Source organism: Calidris pugnax, unplaced genomic scaffold, assembly GCF_001431845.1.
Source record: "Calidris pugnax isolate Ruff unplaced genomic scaffold, ASM143184v1 scaffold247, whole genome shotgun sequence".
In the NCBI taxonomy this organism is placed as follows: Eukaryota; Metazoa; Chordata; class Aves; order Charadriiformes; family Scolopacidae; genus Calidris; species Calidris pugnax.
In genome coordinates, this window is record NW_015090980.1 from 2129728 (window position 1) to 2143000 (window position 13273).

The 13273-nt window shown below is 67.1% G+C and overlaps 2 protein-coding genes across 3 annotated transcripts in view; one reads left to right on the forward strand and one right to left on the reverse strand.

Moving 5' to 3' along the window:
- LOC106894728 (acylamino-acid-releasing enzyme-like) overlaps positions 1–7059 on the forward strand; it is a 12622-nt gene extending 5563 nt beyond the window's left edge. Inside the window, exons 2-25 of the mRNA XM_014953575.1 lie at positions 37–190; positions 304–397; positions 832–1057; positions 1147–1255; positions 1340–1466; positions 1628–1709; positions 1822–1897; positions 2017–2159; positions 2368–2505; positions 2590–2681; positions 2765–2805; positions 2876–2997; positions 3157–3217; positions 3336–3430; positions 3514–3565; positions 3637–3725; positions 4248–4389; positions 4501–4578; positions 4651–4731; positions 4811–4917; positions 5341–5621; positions 5693–5795; positions 6566–6672; positions 6760–7059. Coding sequence (XP_014809061.1) covers positions 1028–1057; positions 1147–1255; positions 1340–1466; positions 1628–1709; positions 1822–1897; positions 2017–2159; positions 2368–2505; positions 2590–2681; positions 2765–2805; positions 2876–2997; positions 3157–3217; positions 3336–3430; positions 3514–3565; positions 3637–3725; positions 4248–4389; positions 4501–4578; positions 4651–4731; positions 4811–4917; positions 5341–5621; positions 5693–5795; positions 6566–6672; positions 6760–6898 — 2295 coding nt within the window. The 5' untranslated portion in view covers positions 37–190; positions 304–397; positions 832–1027 and the 3' untranslated portion in view covers positions 6899–7059. The remainder of the gene's footprint in view (positions 1–36; positions 191–303; positions 398–831; positions 1058–1146; positions 1256–1339; positions 1467–1627; positions 1710–1821; positions 1898–2016; positions 2160–2367; positions 2506–2589; positions 2682–2764; positions 2806–2875; positions 2998–3156; positions 3218–3335; positions 3431–3513; positions 3566–3636; positions 3726–4247; positions 4390–4500; positions 4579–4650; positions 4732–4810; positions 4918–5340; positions 5622–5692; positions 5796–6565; positions 6673–6759) is intronic.
- On the reverse strand, positions 7049–13219 carry MST1 (macrophage stimulating 1). 2 transcript variants are annotated; one of them, XM_014953574.1, is made up of 18 exons: positions 13088–13219; positions 12634–12775; positions 12364–12476; positions 12133–12247; positions 11776–11912; positions 11100–11220; positions 10871–10989; positions 10066–10228; positions 9830–9960; positions 9644–9746; positions 9414–9550; positions 9262–9297; positions 9067–9178; positions 8910–8987; positions 8698–8844; positions 8510–8616; positions 7359–7498; positions 7049–7269 (listed from the first exon to the last, which is right to left on the reverse strand). In XM_014953574.1, exons 1-18 carry the CDS (start codon positions 13137–13139, stop codon positions 7108–7110), a joined length of 2115 nt encoding a protein of 704 aa, XP_014809060.1. In that variant the 5' UTR covers positions 13140–13219; the 3' UTR covers positions 7049–7107. The 2 variants fall into 2 exon arrangements, with proteins under 2 accessions (XP_014809060.1, XP_014809059.1); XM_014953573.1 differs by having other exon boundaries at positions 10066–10231.
- Positions 13220–13273: the final 54 nt, after the last annotated feature.

Below are 13273 nucleotides of genomic sequence, written 5' to 3' on the forward strand. Positions count from 1 at the left end.
GGGGGGGTCTCCATCTGTCTGGCGGAGACACCCCAGGTGTCCTCACCCTCCTCCTCCTCCCAGAGTGGTCGCAGCGGGACCTGGCACGGGCCGAGAACGTCAAGTTCTGCCGCCAGTACCTGATCTTCCACGATGGCACCTCCGTCGTCTACTCGGGGCCTGCCGGCACCTGCTCTGAGATCAAGGACGAGTGAGTCCTGTCCCACCCTGTCCCCCCACACCGTCCTGTGCCCCACACCGTCCTGTCCCCGACACCGTCCTGTCCCCCGCACCCTAGACTGACGGGAACCCCCCTGCCCGCAGGCTGCTGAGCCAGGAGTCCCCCAGCAGGGCGCTGAAGGCTGTCCTGCGCAAGGTGCCCAGCAAGGAGAAGGAGGAGGAGAAGCAGTTTCTGGAGGTGAGGGGGAGTTAAGGCGGGAGCTGGACACTTCGTGGGGCTCGGGGCCAAATCCACACTGCGCTATGGGGCTGCTCTGGCATCTCTGCCCCCAGGTTTGGGACAAGAACCAGAATCATAGAATCATAGAATGGTTTGGGTTGGAAGGGACCTCAAAGATCATCTAGTTCCAACCCCCCTGCCCTGGGCAGGGACACCTCCCACCAGACCAGGTTGCTCAAGGCCACATCCAGCCTGGCCTTGAACCCCTCCAGGGATGGGGCAGCCAGAGCTTCCCTGGGCAACCTGTTCCAGTGAAGAGCATTGACCTGACAGCACCAGACAAGCATGGCACCATCTTCAACGATGGTGAGGGGCCAGCAGGGTGGCTGTGGGGCTTCAGCCAGGACAAGGTGCCCAGGAGCTGGTGACCACCGGACCCTTCTCCCACACAGGTCGGTGTTGGTGCAGCTGAGGCTGCAGTGTGTCACAGCAGAGGGTGCCCCTGCCCATCCACCCCAGGCATAGCCACCAGCGCAGGGCAGCTGGAGAGCTGGCACCAGGCAGGCTCCTCGCTCCCGGCTGCTCCCGCATGCCTTGGCATCCAGCCTGGCTGACGAGCAGCAGGCGCCGGCGGCCAACGCGGCAGCCATGGCCTCCGGAACCGAGCGGGGCACAGAGGTGGGCAAGGGGACCAGGGGGGGTCTGCCGGGGTGGGCACAGACTGGGGGTGAGGTTGACCCCCACCAGCACGTTTCTCCCCCACCCAGGTGGCCGGTGGCCCCGCTGCCTGCTACCAGGAGCTGAGCCGGTTCCCCACTGTCACCCGCGCCGCCCTCGGGGCCACCACGGGGGCACAGACCTTCCTGCTCTACACCGGTGAGTGACGGGCTGAGCCCCCCACGGTGCTCTCCTCCCCAGGGGGTGCGATGAGAGCAGGTGGTGATGCCCCCGCTCCCGCAGAGTGCAGCCGCCCCGACCTGCCCCGACGCCGGCTCCTGCGCTTCAGCCGCCACTACAGCCTGCAGCGCACGGGCAGCGCCCGCCTCGCCGCCCGCCGGGCAGCGCTCAGCGCCGAGATCCACCACCAGTAGGGCACGGATGGGCTGCGGGATGGGGCAGAGTGGCCAGTGCCCATGGCATGGCAGGTGCCCGTGGCATGGCCGGTGCCCATGACATGGCGGGTGCCCGTGGTATGGCTGGTGCCCGCAGCTGGCCACCCACCACAGCCTCCCTCCCTGCTGCCAACAGGCTCCTCAGCCAGGACTCACCCACCGGGCAGCACCGTGCCGTGCTCAGCCGCTGCCCACGGCAGGGCCATGAGCTGCTGGAGGTAACAGGGGCTGCCCCTGCTCACGGCAGCCTCGGGGCTCACCAGGGTGGCCGTGAGTGCCAACATGGGGTGGTGGGCACGGTGTGCCGGTGCTGACCCCTCTCCCCCCCAGGTGTGGGGCAGCGGTGGGCGCAGCCACAGTGTGGACCTCACGGCGCTGGGGAAGCATGGGGAGGTCTACACGGAGGGTAGGGTCCCTGCCCTGTGCCCCCTGCCCGCAATACAGGTAAGGACGGCGCAGCCGCTGGCCCCAGTGCCCGGCTGTGCCTGTGCCAGGCTGGGCTTTGGCACCCTCTCGCTGTGCCAGGGCCCTTCTCCTGCTTGGCTTGGTCCCGCTCGGAGACGCGGCTGCTGTACGTGGCTGAGAAGAGCCGGCCCAAACCACGGTCCCCCTGCCCCTGGGATGTGCCAGGAGCAGGCAGGCTGGCAGAGGAGGATGAGGATGAGGAGGTGGGTGCCTGTGCACCCCAGGAGTGCCCTCTGTGCACCCCGTGAGCATGCCACCTGTACCCCATGAGCATCCCATGCACCCTACAAGTGTGACATACACCCCATGAGCGTGCCGGGCACGGAGTCCCGTGCCCGGCACGCTCATGGGGTGTATGGCACACCATGTCTGGGGGCCACCAGCTGTGGGGCTGATGGAGTTGTGCCACAGGGCGAGCAGTTCGTGTACCGGGAGGACTGGGGGGAGGCACTGAGCACCCGCAGCGTGCCTGTCCTCTGCGTCCTGGACCTGGAGGGCAGCAGCCTCTTGGTGCTGGAGGGCATCCCGGGGCACCTCTCTCCCGGCCAGGTCAGGATGGGGGGCAGGGAGAGCCCAGGGGGTGGGTTGGGGGGCAGCCTGGGGGGCTGTGGGACAAGCCTGGCTGTCACACAGGCCCTGTGGTCCCCGGATGACCGCGGCGTGGTGTTCGTGGGCTGGTGGCACGAGCCCTTCCGCCTGGGGCTGAGAGCTTGCTCCAACAGGAGGTGGGTCCCCCCTCCAGCATCCTGGGCACGGTGGGGGTCAGCCTGGCCGTGGGGCTCCAGCCTGACCCACGCCTCCTCTCTAGGTCAGGGATTTTCCACTTGGACCTGGCCAGCGGGCGCTGCGGTGAGCACCGGGGCCGCAGGGGATGCCCTGGGGGGGTCCCTGCCGTGCTGACCCCCCCTGTCACCCCCAGAGCTGCTGTCGGCTGAGCACAGCGCCGCCTGCTCCCCACGGCTCAGCCCCGACGGCCGGCGCCTGCTCTACCTGGAGGGGGATGTGGGGGGGCCCCACCGGCAGTGCCTGCGCCTCTGCATGGTGAGAGGGGCACGGCTGTGCCACCCTGCACTCGCTGGTGTGGTACCCAGCCTGGCACATCCCAGTGCCTGGCTGGGGTAGGGGGGAGCTCGATGCCCAAGCCCCCCTGCCTCAGTTTCCCCGGCGGGGGTGCCACCCCTGACCACCATCTCTCCCCAGCTCACCTGGCAGACAAGGCAGACGGTGACGGTGCTCGATGTGGTGCAAGAGCCCACAGAGGGTGAGGGGTGGCACCGTGGGCAGGGCTGGGTGCTGCTGGGGGGGCTGGGACACCCCTCTCCACCCCCAATGCTGGGTGCCCACAGCTCGGGTTCACTAGCCCTCTGCCCCACTCACAGCCTTCGCTGGGCTCTACGCAGAGGTGCTGCCACCCCGGTGCTGGGCGGCTGACAGCCGGCGAGCCGTGGTGGGCACCCCGCAGCGGAGCCGCATGGTGAGCCCTGGGGACAGGGGGGGACAGGGACATGGCCCCTGTGCTCCATGGTGACGTGGCTGCCCGTGCTCAACCCCTTGCAGGACCTGCTGCTCGTGGACACGGAGACGGCCACCGTCACCAACCTGACGGCAGGTACGTGGCACTGGGCTGCCCGCGGTGCCCTGGTGAGCATCTTCAAGCACCAGCGTGCTCTCTGTCCCCAGGGTCGCCCGAAGGGTGCTGGGAGCTGCTCACCCTCCAGTGGGACCTGCTGGTGGCCACATGCTCGGCCCCAAATCGCCCCCCGAGCCTGGTGAGCAGAGCCCTGGCGCTGCATGGCACTGCATGATATGGCATGGCAACGTGCAGCCAGGCACAGCAAAGAGTGGGGTGGCACAGCTTGGGCATGGGGTGGCATAGGGTTGGCATGGCATGGGACAAGTTTGGCACGGCGTAGTAAAGCATGGCTTGGTGAGGCACAGCCAGCGACAGCATGGCATTGCAGGGCACAGTGTGGCAAGGAACAGCAGACCTTGACACAGCATGGCGTGGCCAAGGACAGCATGGCATGGCACCGGGTGGTGTGGCAAGGAACAGCAGACCTTGGCACAGCATGGCATGGCCAAGGACAGCATGGCATGGCACCGGGCAGTATGATCAGGCACAGCATGGTGTGGCCAAGGACAGCATGGCATGGCACCGGGCGGTACGACACATCCATGCATGGCATAGGACAGCACCAGAGCACTGGGACTGTGAGCACAATGGGGGCAATGACACCCTGGCAGTGGCTAGCTGCCCTGGGGCATGGGTGCCACCCACTGCCTGTCCCCAGGTGGTGGCCGTGTTGCCACCGGCAGGTCAGGAGCTGCCCCTCTGCTGGGTGCCTGTGGAGGACACCCCAACGGTGCCTGGTGTCACCTGGAAGACCCTGACGATCCAGCCACCCTGCGGTGGGCAGACCCCAGCCACGCATGGTGAGTGCCCGGGGTCCCCACCCTACCTGGGTGCCGGGGACCCTCAGGGATGGGCAGGGTGTTGGGTGCCCAGGGTGGTGGGTGCTGAGTGGGACCCCCTCCCTGGTTCAGGCACCCAGGCTTTCCAGGCCCTGCTGCTGAGCCCACCGGATGGCACCGCACCACACCCCCTGGTCGTGTGCCCCCACGGTGAGTGAGGGGATGGCGGGGACACCCTGGCAGTGCTGGTGGCACCCTGGGTGACATTCCCACCGGCCCCAGGTGGCCCCCATGCTGTCTTCGACGCCCGCTGGCGCCCAAGCATGGCTGCGCTGTGCCAGCTGGGCTTTGCCGTGCTCTTGGGTGAGTGCCAGGGAGCCAGGGGACATGTGGTCCCTGTGCCCCACTGGAGAGGTGGCACCCATGGTCTCCATCTCCCCAGTGAACTACCGCGGCTCCCTGGGCTTCGGCCAGGCCAGCATCAGGTCCCTGCTCTCCCGGGTGGGTGAGCAGGATGTGGCGGACACCCAGGTGAGGGGCACTGGGCTGGTGGGGTGCTGATGGTGAGTGGGGTCTGCTGGGAGGATGCTGGTGTGGGGTGCTGATGGTGGGAAGATGCTGGGAGAATCCTGTGGTGGGGTGCTGATGGTGGGAGGATGCTGGGAGGATGCTGATGGTGGGAGGATGCTGATGTGGGGTGCCGATGGTGGGAGGATGCCGATGGTGGGGTGCTGATGGTGGAAGGATGCTGCTGGTGGGGTGCTGATGGTGGGGTCTGCTGGGAGGATGCTGATGGTGGGAGGATGCTGATGGTGGGAAGATGCTGGGAGGATCCTGTGGTGGGGTGCTGATGCTGGGAGGATGCTGGGAGGATGCTGATGGTGGGGTGCTGATGGTGGGAGGATGCTGTTGGTGGGGTCTGCTGGGAGGATCCTATGGCAGGGTGCTGATGGTGGGAGGATGCTGATGTAGGGTGCTGATGGTGGGGTCTGCTGGGAGGACACTGATGGTGGGAGGATGCTGACATTTGGCTGCTGGCATTTGGGTGCCCCACGGGTGCAGCTGGCGGTGGAGCAGGCGCTGTGCAGCGAGCCCCTGGACCCGCACCGCCTGGCCCTGCTGGCTGGCTCCCACGGAGCCTTCATCGCCCTCCACCTCCTCGCCCGTGAGCCCCAGCGCTACCGAGCCTGTGCCCTGCGCAGCCCCGTCTCCAACCTGCCCGCCCTGCTGGGCACCTCTGACATCCCGGACTGGTGAGTGCCACCCCACTACCCTGTGCCGTGCCACAATCCCCACGGCACCCACCAGCACCCCCGTGCCGCAGGCGCTACGTCTCCCTGGGGCTGCCCTACTCCTTCGAGCGGGTGCCCCGCGCCGAGGAGGTGGCCACCATGCTGCTGCGCTCGCCCATCGCCCAGGCAGCCCGGGTAAGGCAGAGGCAGGTCGGGTTGGGGGGGTGATGGGTGGGGGGTGATGGGTGCTGGACACCCACCGCCGGCTGTGCCGCAGATGCTGGGAGGATCCTGTGGTGGGGTGCTGATGCTGGGAGGATGCTGGGAGGATGCTGATGGTGGGGTGCTGATGGTGGGAGGATGCTGTTGGTGGGGTCTGCTGGGAGGATCCTATGGCAGGGTGCTGATGGTGGGAGGATGCTGATGTAGGGTGCTGATGGTGGGGTCTGCTGGGAGGACACTGATGGTGGGAGGATGCTGACATTTGGCTGCTGGCATTTGGGTGCCCCACGGGTGCAGCTGGCGGTGGAGCAGGCGCTGTGCAGCGAGCCCCTGGACCCGCACCGCCTGGCCCTGCTGGCTGGCTCCCACGGAGCCTTCATCGCCCTCCACCTCCTCGCCCGTGAGCCCCAGCGCTACCGAGCCTGTGCCCTGCGCAGCCCCGTCTCCAACCTGCCCGCCCTGCTGGGCACCTCTGACATCCCGGACTGGTGAGTGCCACCCCACTACCCTGTGCCGTGCCACAATCCCCACGGCACCCACCAGCACCCCCGTGCCGCAGGCGCTACGTCTCCCTGGGGCTGCCCTACTCCTTCGAGCGGGTGCCCCGCGCCGAGGAGGTGGCCACCATGCTGCTGCGCTCGCCCATCGCCCAGGCAGCCCGGGTAAGGCAGGGGCAGGTCGGGTTGGGGGGTGATGGGTGGGGGGTGACGGGTGCTGGACACCCACCGCCGGCTGTGCCACAGATGCAGACACCGGTGCTGCTGTGCGTGGGTGCCCGGGACCGGCGCGTCAGCCCCACGCAGGCGCTGGAGCTTTACCGGGTGCTGCGGGCCAGGGGGGTGCCGGCACGGTGAGTGTGGTGCGGGGGGGGGAGGGAGCCCTGGGGTGCCCACTGAGCATCCCCCCATCCCATGCCCCATCCCATCCCACCCCACAGGCTGCTGTGGTACCCGGAGGGTGGCCACGCGCTGGCCGGCGTGGAGACAGAGGCTGACGTCTTTGGGAACTGTGCACGGTGGTTCCTCCAGCACCTGGGGCAACCTCGGCGGGACAGGACGGGCCAGCACAGCCCCTAGGACCGCGGTGGCCCCGTGGCTGTGCCAGCCTCAGGGTGACCGCTGGCCCTGGGGACCACAGCAGGACCAGAGGAGGATGGAGCGAGCGTAGCCGGGGGCAGGAGGGGATGTGGGTTGGGGTTTGGCGCGAAATAAATGTGTGAGACCTTGTGCAATGCCAACCCCCCCCACCCCAGGGTGTTTATTTCGTGACGGCAGCTGTGCCAGGCTCAGCCCATCTTCATCCCCTTGTGGATCCAGTCGACGTAGAGGGAGACGCGGATGAAGAGGGCGGGCTGGTCGGTGCGGGCGCAGACGCGGGAAGGGGTGATGACCCCCTCCAGCACCCAGCAGTCGGCGGTGAGGCAGGCCAGGGGACCCCCGTAATCCCCCTGCGGCAACGCGGGGAGCGATGTCACCCTGGAACACCGGCCCCCATGGGCTCCCCGGGATGGGGGGGTCCCCAGCCCCCCTGGCTCACCTCGCAGGCCCCCACGCCGGCGCGCAGTGGGGCGGTGCAGAGCTCGCTCTCCTTCAGGCGCCCGCGCAGCGCCACGTTGCACTCGCCGTGGGCCAGCACTGGCAGCCGTGCCACGTTCAGCACGCTGCTGTCCCCCATGCCTGTGGGCAGCGAGCATGGGGGCAGGGGGTGCAGGGGTGGGGGTGGCATGGGAAAGGGGGAGGGAGGGTGGTGGTGTGGGCAGGGGGATGCCGTGACATGGGGATGGCAGGAACAGGGGGATGGCAGGGGGATGTCGTGGGCAGGGTGAAGCTGTGGAAGAGGGATGCCATGGGGAGGGGGATGCTGTGGGCAGGGGAATTCTGTTGCTGGGGAATGGCAAGGGCAGGAAAATGCCATGGAAGGGGATGCTCTGGAAGGGAGATGCCATGGATGGGAGATGCTGTGAGTGAGGGGATGCTGGGGGGACCTGGGGATGCTGTGGGCAGGGGGATGCTATGGGCAGGGGATGTTATGGGCAGGGAGATGCCACAGACATGGGGATGCTGCAGGCATGAGATGCCATTGCGGGGAAATGGCATGGGCAGGGGGATGTCATGGAATAGGGATGCCATGGAGAGGGGGATGCTCTGGGTAGGGGACACTGTTGCTGAGGAATGGCACAGGGAAGGAAAATGCCATGGAAGGGGATGCTCTGGAAGGGAGATGCCATGGATGGGAGATGCTGTGAGTGAGGGGATGCTGGGGGGACCTGGGGATGCTGTGGGCAGGGGGATGCTATGGGCAGGGGATGTTATGGGCAGGGAGATGCCACAGACATGGGGATGCTGCAGGCATGAGATGCCATTGCGGGGAAATGGCATGGGCAGGGGGATGTCATGGAATAGGGATGCCATGGAGAGGGGGATGCTCTGGGTAGGGGACACTGTTGCTGAGGAATGGCACAGGGAAGGAAAATGCCATGGAAGGGGATGCTCTGGAAGGGAGATGCCATGGATGAGAGATGCTGGGAGTAGGGGGATGCCAGGGGGACCTGGGGATGCTGTGGGCAGGGAGATGCCATGGATGTGGGGATGCTGCGGGGAGGAGGGGAATGGCATGGGCAGGGGATGTGTTGGGCAAGGGATGCCATCGTGGGGTCGCCCTGGCCAGGGCTGCCCCGCAGCAGGTACCTTTGGTCTCCCCCCAGCCGGCGATCTCACAGACGGTGCCCGCAGGCACGATGTAGCGCTCGGGTGGCAAGCAGATGAGGGCCACACGCTTGTTCAGAGTAGCTGGCCTGGGGCGAGAGGGGCACCGGGATGTGGTGCCAGCCTGGCTGGAAGCAGGGCATGGCAGGGACAGGGGTATGGCTGCTCACCTCGCCAGTTTGAGCATCACCAGCTGGGACTCGGAGGGGCCACAGACAATCCGGACGATGGGAATGGTCTGCTTGTCAGGGTCCCCAGGGCCAGGGTCCTTGAAGAGTGTCCCCAGCTGCACCTCGTAGCCCACCAGGTCGGCGTCACTGTGGGATGGGGACATGAGGGCATGGAGGGCTCCCAGCACCCGGTGCTCCAGCCACAGCCTTACCAGGAGGAGAAGCACTGGCGTGTGCTGATGACCCACTGCTCCTTCACCAGGGACCCCCCGCAGAAGTGCATGCCAGCCCTGCAGGGACGAGGGGGTGAGCTCCTGGGGGTGGGGGGGACGTCACCCGGATGGCAGTGGCAGCAGGGTGCCCCCTCACCGGTTGCGGATGCTGACGGTCCAGGGCGAGTTGCCGGGCTGGCCACCGACGATGCGCCCTTTCCGCTGCAGCCTCTCGTCCCGCCGGCCGCACTGCTCAAACGCCACCACGTCTGCCGGCAGGATGGGCATCAGCCGGGGCTGTGCCACCAGCACCCACCCCACGGCACCCACCCGGCACCCACCGGGACCCCACCTGCGTTCTCCAGGACAGAGGGCACTTTGCTGCCAGCTGCGGAGAGAAAGCAGAGGGGTGGGATCCAACCACCCTAAGGGGGACCAAAATCACCCCGGGGGGTGGCCAGAGACACCCTCCCCAGCAGTGCAGGGGCGCGGGCAGGGGCTCACTGCAGGGTTTGATGGCGCAGTAGTCGAAGGGGGTGCGGGGGTCCATGGTGTAGCACCAGGGGCCGTGGCTGTCGTTATCGGGGTTGCGGCAGTAGTTCTCCTCCAGGTGTGCCTCGGGGTGGGTGACAGGCGAGATCCTGCCGGGAGGAAGACACCATCACCGTCACCATCCCGATCCCCATCCCCAATCCAACCCCATCCCCACACGCCACACTCCCTCGCACACTCACTGGGGCACGTGGGGCGCCTGGGCAGCCCACGGCTGGCAGGTGATGCCCTTGCGTGTCTTGCTGACATGGCCGTGGTAGTGCTCCCCGTGGCCGTGGTAGCACTCTGGGGACAGGTAGAGAGGGCTGGCACCCCTGGCAGGCAGGCAGGCACCCTAGGGGTGGGTGCCCGGGGTGGGGGTAGTTCACCTTGGGCATCCAGCTCGTCAGGGCAGCGGCGGATTTGGAAGCAGAAGGCGATGCGGATGGTGGGGCGGGCAGTGAAGCACCACGGTGCCTCTGAGCCATCGGGGTTGCGGCAGTAGTTCTCCTGCAGGTCCCTGGCGGAGGGGCCATGTGGGTGCCCCCCACCCCTCCCTGAGACCCAGCAGGCACCCATGGGTGCTGCCCACCCAGGCCACATCCTCCCCCTCTCACCCCCTTACTTGCACGGGTACTTCTCGGGCACAAAGTGGTGCTGGTGGGGGGTCTGGGCGTCCCAGCGCTGGCAGGGGATCCCCAACACGGTGATGTTCACCCGGCCCCGGTAGCCTTCGCCCTTGCCCCTGAAGCAGCCGGTGGTGAGGTTGAGGGGCCGCGGACGTTTCTCTGCTTGCATGGCAGGAGCAGGGTCAGAGCGGCAGGGTTAGGGGTGGCACCCCAGACACCCACAGAATCACAGAATCTTCATGGTTGGAAGGGACCTTTGAGATCTTTGAGTCCAACCACAAAAAAAAAAAACCACCCCAAAACCCAAACCCCTCCAAAACAAAAAACAAACAAACTCCAAAAAAAACCCCACAAACAGACACAACACAACAATGCTGGGCACTAGAGCATGCCCTGAAGTGCCACATCTACATGTTTCTTAAATACCTCCAGGGATGGTGACTCCACCACCTCCCTGGGAAGGTTGTTCCAGTGCCTGAGCACCCTCTCAGTAAAGTAATTCTTCCTAATATCTCATCTAAACCTCCCCTGATGCAACTTCAGACCATTTCCTCTGCTCCTGTCATTATTCCCGTGGGAGAAGAGGCCAACCCCCACCTCTCTACACCCTTCTTCCAGGGAGTTGCAGAGGGCAATGAGGTCTCCCCTCAGCCTCCTCTTCTCCAAACTCAACATGCCCAGTTCCTTTGGCCTCTCCTCATAGGACTTTGTTCTCTAGACCCCTCACCAGCTTGGTGGCTCTCCTCTGGACACGCTCCCACCCCAGTCCCATCCCACGCGGTGACGCCGGCAGGCACTTACTGCAGAGGCGGATGCGGCAGTACTCGCGCTCCCGCCCGGGGTCGGTGGTGTAGCACCAGGGCCGCTCGGAGCTGTCGGGGTTGCGGCAGTAGTTGTCATCCAGCCCTTTGTCGGGGTACCTGGTCCAGCAGACGGGGAGCAGGGGTTGGGGGTGGCACCATCGCCCCGGCACCTGGCACGGCCGGGGAGGGGGGCTGCGTTTCGCCCAGGAGGGGCCAGGGGCTGGTACTTGTCGGGGTGGAAGGGGTGCTTGTGCGGGTGCTGCAGGTCCCAGCGCTGGCACTCGGTCCCCGACTCGGTGTGGTCTAGGGCCCCGCGGTAGTCCTCCCCGTTGCAGGTCATGCATACGGCTGCCGACAGCCAGGGGAATCAGGGCTGGGGTGGGGGGGGGTCAGGGGGACACACACACAAGTGTTTTTTGCTGACGATGCAAAACTGGGAGGGGGGGTTGGCACCCCAGAGGGCTGGGCCACCATCCGGAGAGACCTGGGCAGGCTGGAGAGTTGGGAGAGGAACCTGATGGAGTTCCACCAAGGGCAGGTGTAGGTGCTGCCCCTGGGGAGGAATCACCCCCCAAACCAGGACAGGGTGGGGGTGACCTGCTGGTGAAAGACCTGGGAGTCCTGGTGGACACCAAGATGCCCATGAGCCAACGATGGGCCCTGGTGGCCAAGAAGGCCAATGGCATCCTGGGGGGCATCAGGAAGAGGGTGGAGAACCTTGAGGGAGGTCATCCTGCCCCTCTGCTCTGCCCTGGGGAGGCCCCAGCTGGAGCACTGGGACCAGTTCTGGGCTCCCCAGTTCAAGGAGGACAGGGAACTGCTGGAGAGGGGACAGCAGAGGCTACAGAGATGCTGAGGGGAGGAGAACATCTCTCTGGTGAAGAAAGGCTGAGGGACACTCACCATCCTCACACTTCTTGATGCCACAGCTCTGGTGCCGCACTTTGGGGTTGACGGTGTAACACCACGGGCCCCGCTTGTCCCGGTCGGGGTTTCGGCAGTAATTCTCCTCCAGCCCGTTGCGGGGGGACGGCAGGAACCTGCTGGCAGCAGGGTGGGTAGGAGCACTGCTGGGAGCCCCTCACCCCGGGGTGGGCACAGCCACGATGCTGTGCCACCCCTGCTCAGTGCCATTGCCCCACACCCTCCCCGTTGCCCCCACGCTGTCTCCACTGCCCCCACGCTGTCCCCAGCCCGTTGCCCCGCACTGCCCAGGGTCACCAGTGGGTGCCACAGGGCAGCTGGGGATACAGGGGGCACCTGTGGTCGTGGGGTGTCGTGGCTCGCCAGTGCTGGCAGCGCAGACCCTTCTCGGTCGTGGCCCGTGTGCCGCGGTAGCTGGTGCCATCGGCCACGATGCAGTCCCGCAGGTAGTCTGGGCAGAGCCAGGCACCGTGTCAGAACCCCGGGGCCGAGCCAAGGCAGGTGGGCAGCGGGGAGCCCCGCACCCAGCCTGTGGTGTCCCCATGCCCACCCGTGGCACCAGCCCACCTTTCTTCTGGTACAGGTCGTAGTGGATGTTTTTCTGCAGCTGGACGTGGGGCGAGTGCTGGGTCCAGGGCAGCAGCTGGCACAGCTGGTTCTGCCGGTCGTGGTGGAAAGCCCTGGGAGGCACAACGGGAGCCTGCCATGGCACCGTGCGGGGCCAGGGACCCGCAGAGGGCACACACACACGTATGGGGGACCCAGCATCCGAGTGGACGGAGTGACCCCGGTTGCCGTGGCCCCCTGCACTCCCCGGGGGCACCGCACCCCGCTCACCGGCAAGCCGGGCTGGTGGCACAGCGCTGGGCACACTGGTCGGCAGAGCCCCGCTCCAGCAGCGGCGGGGGTGGCTCCGCGGGCACGGCCAGCAGCTCGGTGGCTCGAAGGCGCTGGAAGTCATTGAGGGGCGAGCGGTGGCCTGGGGAAGGTGGCAGGAGCTCAGTGTGCCCACGGAAGGCCACAGCAGGGACCCCCAGGCCCCACGGAGCAGGGCACCCCTGCCCCACGGAGCGTGGGGGCTGTGTCCCGTGGAGCTGGGGGGGTGTCCCTGCCCTATAGGGTGCTCAGCACCCGCTGCAGCCCCCCAGTTCCCGCTACCCCCCCTTTGCCGCGGGACAGGGCAGTGGCCGGCAGGCTCCAGGCCTGTCCCCAAGGCCTGCCCAGGCCCCGCTCCTGCCCCACGTCCTCCAGCCCCACGGCGGCCCCACGGCGGTGGGGCCGGGGGCCCTACCTGAGCCGAGGGCCGCGGCCAGGGCGAGCAGGACCCCCAGCACGGGCTGCATGGCGGAGGCCCCCCACGTCCCCGGGCCGGAGGTGGAGCGCCGGGCTGGCCCCGGGCAAATATTTGCCGGCGGACCGTGGGCCAGGGTCACCCCGCGGCGGGGCCACACGGGGGGGCGGGGCCTGGCGGAGGGGG

Bases quoted from the DNA above. Each gene is read 5' to 3' on its own strand.
- MST1 (XM_014953573.1), bottom strand. From the start codon at position 13,139: ATGCAGCCCGTGCTGGGGGTCCTGCTCGCCCTGGCCGCGGCCCTCGGC. The intron at 11,913-12,132 runs GTGCCCCCTGTA...TGCTGCCAGCAG, and splicing joins ACGACACCCCACGACCACAG to GTTCCTGCCGTCCCCCCGCA. The intron at 8,845-8,909 runs GTAAGGCTGTGG...CCCATCCCACAG, and splicing joins CGCCAGTGCTTCTCCTCCTG to TGACGCCGACCTGGTGGGCT.